The sequence below is a fragment of the Rhynchophorus ferrugineus genome, unplaced genomic scaffold (genome assembly GCF_030347505.1).
Source record: "Rhynchophorus ferrugineus isolate W39M unplaced genomic scaffold, kcgeb_rfMv2 rfM10, whole genome shotgun sequence".
NCBI lineage: Eukaryota > Metazoa > Arthropoda > Insecta > Coleoptera > Curculionidae > Rhynchophorus > Rhynchophorus ferrugineus.
Window position 1 is genome coordinate 24,704,000 of NW_027472589.1, and position 5,409 is coordinate 24,709,408.

Here is a 5,409-nt window from a genome sequence, read left to right on the forward strand (position 1 = left end):
TGTTTTTACTTTTTTCACATCTAACTATCGAAACTGCTTGTTTACTGTGAGACATTCCGTCGAGATAACCAGAAATATGCAACACTTAAACTTATCAACAGAGATCTAATCGACTTGACTGCGAGAATCAATCAAACAATAAACGCCCTATGACTTTTAATTAATACCTTAGCTAATGTGACGTATTTTTCTTATATATTCTAGTGTTGATGTAATGTCGCCCCCTCCAAATTAATTGATTGTGATTATCTGACTCCTCTTATGGGGGTTATAAAAGGACAAGAAATTTTCTGAAAAATTTAGTTAGTTCAAGTCACATTATAATGAGTAAGTACGTTCTCCAGTTAGTGCTAGTCGCTGGGATTGCTCTGGCAGCTAGAGCTTCACCGCTCAATGCCAGTTGCTCGGTTTCTTCTTACGACGGCGTGGCCAGTGCGGTCTCCAGCTGCACGTCCATCACCTTGGGATCCTTCACCGTGCCGGCCGGTAAGGCCTTGTCGATGAGTTTGAAGAGTGGAACCACTGTAACCGTCACCGGTACTATCAAATTCGCCCATTCGGAATGGAAAGGACCTCTGGTTGAAATATCCGGTAGCAAGATTACATTCAAGAACTCCGGAGGAACTTTCGATGGGCAAGGTAAGAGTCATGTTTAGTTCTGCGAGTGTTCGTATTTTAATCTTGGTGACACCAGGTGCCAATTACTGGGACGGCAAAGGTGATTCGGGTGTAACCAAACCGAAATTCTTCAGAATTAAAACAAGCGGTGGTTCTACCTTCAGTAACATCAAACTGAAGAATTGTCCTCACCAATGTGTGTCCATAAATTCCGCATCTGACACTACGCTGAACGGTTGGACTATCGATGTTTCTGCCGGAGACAGTGTAAGTGAAACGACGTTTGTAATTACCACCAACTCCTAGGTTTAATTTCCACAGGCTGGTGGTAAAAACACCGACGGCTTCGACTTGTCCAGCTCCAGTGGTATCACCATCGAGAACTCCGTCGTCAAGAACCAAGACGACTGCGTCGCCATCAACCAGGGTTCCAACTACGTCTTCAAGAACCTGACCTGCAGCGGTGGACACGGTCTCAGTTTATCTGTGGGCCAAAGCAGTTCCTCTGGTAGCGCCAACACCGTTTCCAACGTCACCTTCAGCGATTGTACCGTGAAGAACTCCAGAAACGGCATCCACATCAAAACCCACTCAGACGCCGGAAGTGGTTCAATCACCGACGTCACCTACAAGAACATCAAACTCTCCGGTAATACGCCGTGGTGAAATGTTGTTCAAATCGAGTCTTGACGCTAATTCTTGTTTAAGGTATCACCAATTACGGCATCAACGTTCAACAAGATTACGAAAACGGAGGTTCCAGCGGCAATCCAAAGGGTAACATTCCCATTAAGAATTTGAAATTGAGCTCTGTAACTGGAACCATGTCTGGTGGATCCAGCAGTATGCCCGTGTACATTCTTTGTGGAAGCAACGGTTGTAGCAGCTGGACCTGGTCAGGTGTATCAATCACCGGGGGAAAGAAATCTAATAGCTGCAATTACAGCCCATCAGGTTTCAGTTGTTAATTTGATAAATATTTTAAGTACACAATAAATGTTTTGATGAACTGAATCTATTTTTTATTATCAAGTCTTAAAGGTAAGACAAAATAAAAACTGAGAAAAATAATTCTGATTTTTACGGAATTTTAAGTTGTCGATGATGATTCGTTAGTTTATTTGCTTTTTTGTGACTTTTCTAGAGCATTTATGCTTTCGGGGAAACTTTAAATGATGATATGAAGTCAACTTGACATTGTTGCCATGGCAGTTAGCATCAATTACAACATTGCGCAGACTGTTATTACCACATGTAAGATTTGCTAGTGCCTAGAAATTTCTACAGTTTTGTGTTGATATATAAGGGGATTTTCTAGTCTATAAATCTGAGAAACCCGATTTTTTTGTGTTCAAAGCTTAACCCTTTATAAATATGCGGAATATTCGAATATATAGTTATTTTACTAAATCGATTTATTTGAGATTTGGTGTCTAAATATTTTTCTAGGATATAAAGTAAAACAACAACAAAACGATCATTTTGGATTGGATCAATGTTGTTACTATTTTTAAAAAATTGGGAAACGCCAAAAAATGCTAAATAAATTTTTTGGTTTTTTTCGAACAGCCCAAAATTTGACAAAAATGTGTCGACTTTCTTTTTGGCGTTAGTTAGTTTTTAACGTTTTAACTGGACCTACTGTTTAACGTGGGCTCCGAACCACGGGTTTCTGAATTAAGCCAATCGACTGGCCAGTGACCCACTTACTGGATGTCTCGGTCTTATCCAGCCTGATTACTGTGGTGACTGGGATCATTTTCCTTGTTGGATTGTTGTGTTGTTGTTGTGCACTGTTGCCTTTAAAGACATTTAAAATTACAACCATAAACACAAAGTACATTCATGCCCCAGCAGGACTTGAACACGCGTCTATTGCAACAGTAGGAAGACCGTCCTGTCGCCGTGACCACTGCGCCAACCAAGCCGGCAGTATTTATATAATCTTGACAACTATTAGTCTTTTCTATTGACTTTTTCGATTTTCCAAATCTCTCGATTATTCAAGCGTTTTGAATGTTAGAATTTCTTTCATTGAAGTTTCAGTGAATAATAATCTTCAAATATTCCCGAGTAACGATAAATAAAATTATTCTTATAGCACGTTTGAAAAAAAAAAAACATTCGTAAGCATACGTTGCAATAAAATAAAAATAAACCAATTAATTTATTGTATTATGTCATTGTTACTTTCCAAATACTAAAATACGATAAACACATTTGAGATCATTATCTCATTCTTTCACAAAATTAATACGGGAAAGAATTCGTACATCTCAATCTCTTATCATGAACAGAAAAACAGTCGAAGCGCGCATTTGACCAAATAGTAATTACTATTTTCAGTGGACTATTTTTTTGAGTATCGACTTGTTCGACTGTTTTCAGTCGATAGTCCCAACACTAGTAATAATTAAAATGGATGAATAATGTCCATAAATAGTTAAGGACATAGTTTAATATTTGGTGAACTGAAGTTGCTGTTTAAAAGTTCCAACACATACATTACTTTTCCTTGTATAAGCATTTACTGAGAAAAATTGGTATATCTCGAAAAAATTATACTTTAGCCGATTTCGTAACAACCAACATACGTGTATTGACTCACACATTCAATACAATATTATCAATCAAGATAGCAACTATATCTGAATTAATTACTGCATGCCATACCGGACTTGAAAACCTCTTCAACGACGGTACACACTACAAATAATACTTCATACAAATAGTATCTATTTTGATGATGAAGCGTATCAAGTAACAAAGATTTATTTCTGTCGAGCCTCCTTGATATGACGCACGTTTATTTAGATGAAAAACATTAATAACTGTAGACTTTATCAATGAAAAATGTTCCTTATTTATATATAATTGACGCAAGAGTTACATAAGCAATCAAATAGTTCATTGTTCAGGAGCAGTTATTGATAAATTAATTCAAAATGATATCTATATTCCTGGTTTGCAAACAAGTGTTTTTATTTACTACAATCTGAAGAGTCTCTAGAAATGTCAGTGTTGCACATGCTTTCGACAAAGTGTGGTGTAAAGAACTACTATATAAAATAAAGTCACATATTCTTAAGAATGTCTGCCTGTTTTTAAAATCCTATTAGATTAATCGATACGAAAATATCGATATCGATATCGTTAATCATATTAGTATTTCCTCCACAATATTATATAACACAACTACCGCCTTCGCTGATGATAAAGCAATATGTTATAATATCTTGTCTAAAATTGCATCATCCAATAAGATAATCACAACACAGCGTGTCTTCATTGCAACAGAGCAAAATGCCTTGGTATGATCCTGGATACCAAGATCAGATGGAAGGAGCAAATAAAAAAGGAACGCGATGAAGTGAACATCAAGTTCAGGAAAATGTATTGTAAATGTATAGAATTCAACTATGGACCAGCGCCAGTGAATACAAGTGATTCAGAGGTTTTAAATTAATATTCCAAAATAAAGTTTGTGACCTCCAGTGAAATTGAGATGATCTGTCCGCGACTATCAGAAGACTTGTCAACTCCCATCAAAGACGGCTTTAAAACCACACCAACATTGACCTCTAAATGTGCATATTACTTTAGTTCTAATAAATAAATTAAATGAAAAGGAGATAGTCAAAACAAAATGAAAATAATGCGATATAGAATACTTTGTTGCATGTTGGCAACACTGTTGTCATGTAAGTAACGTCAGTGTATTATACGTTTTATTCTGCGACGACTAAACTAAGCAATTGGTGAAATGTGTGATCTCGCAGACTTCAAAAGATGGCAAATCGTTGGTGCTCGGTTAGCAGGAGCCTCTGTGAAGAAAACAGCTGAATTGTTTAACGTTTCACGAGCGTCAATATCCACTATAATGACTTCATACATAATACGTGGTAAAACATCATCAACAAAGAGGAATATTGAGCGAAACCCTGAGACATTAACAGAGACCAACGATAATAGAATATTTTTAAAAAATTGAACAGACTAACCGACCGAATTAAATAAGGAAGACTAAAAAGTAAAAAAATAATCAAACTTAGATTTTTAATACGAGGAAACGTTTTAAAACAAAATAAGTACATAATAATCGTTATAATAACCATATAAAAATAATCAAAGACCTTATTTAACCTATCTAACTACAGGTATATTATATTCTACCACATACATACAATTTAGCTTAATACCTAAAGTTATTTATGTATTTATTACAATATTATTTTAACTTGTACTAAATGACCACTTTTAAGGTGCCGAGCCCAAACAGTTATATTTAATTAGCTTTGTTTCGTTCGTAATTTAATTTTGTATATATGAGATAAGTTTATTATTTATTATTATTTTTGTATTGTTTGGGTTGACGACTTACGCGTGTGAGTTGAACGCGTCATAAGGTAAATGTTTAAAAATCAAACTGAACGATTTTGGCAAGAAAACCCTTAGTAAAAACTCCTCTAAAAAGCTTCCCTAAATAACTTCAAAGTATACAATTAGTTATCTGTACGTCCCCATAATATTTAAAGAAATATCCTCTAACTCCTATCCGTTGAGGAGTTGTGTCTTCCGTCATATTAGCTCAGCAATAACATTACACACAAATATCTGATTATTTTAGATAAAATAATACGTGAAAACAATGTATGTGCCTTTGAAATTTGAGGGTTTCCCTCGACTTCCCCGGATTCCACAAACAGATCCTTACCAGGTTCTAATGGGACCACCTCGGAAGTGCACTTTTTCGAATAATTTTTTCTTTTTTAATATTGGTCCACAGTTGAC

General features: G+C 35.8%; 1 protein-coding gene across 1 annotated transcript; it reads left to right on the forward strand.

Moving 5' to 3' along the window:
- Positions 1–282: 282 nt before the first annotated feature.
- Positions 283–1,632, forward strand: LOC143203843 (polygalacturonase). Its single transcript, XM_076416153.1, has 4 exons — positions 283–639; positions 695–885; positions 940–1,267; positions 1,327–1,632. The coding sequence occupies exons 1-4, from the start codon at positions 324–326 to the stop codon at positions 1,584–1,586; spliced, it is 1,095 nt and encodes a 364-aa protein (XP_076272268.1). The 5' UTR covers positions 283–323; the 3' UTR covers positions 1,587–1,632.
- Positions 1,633–5,409: the final 3,777 nt, after the last annotated feature.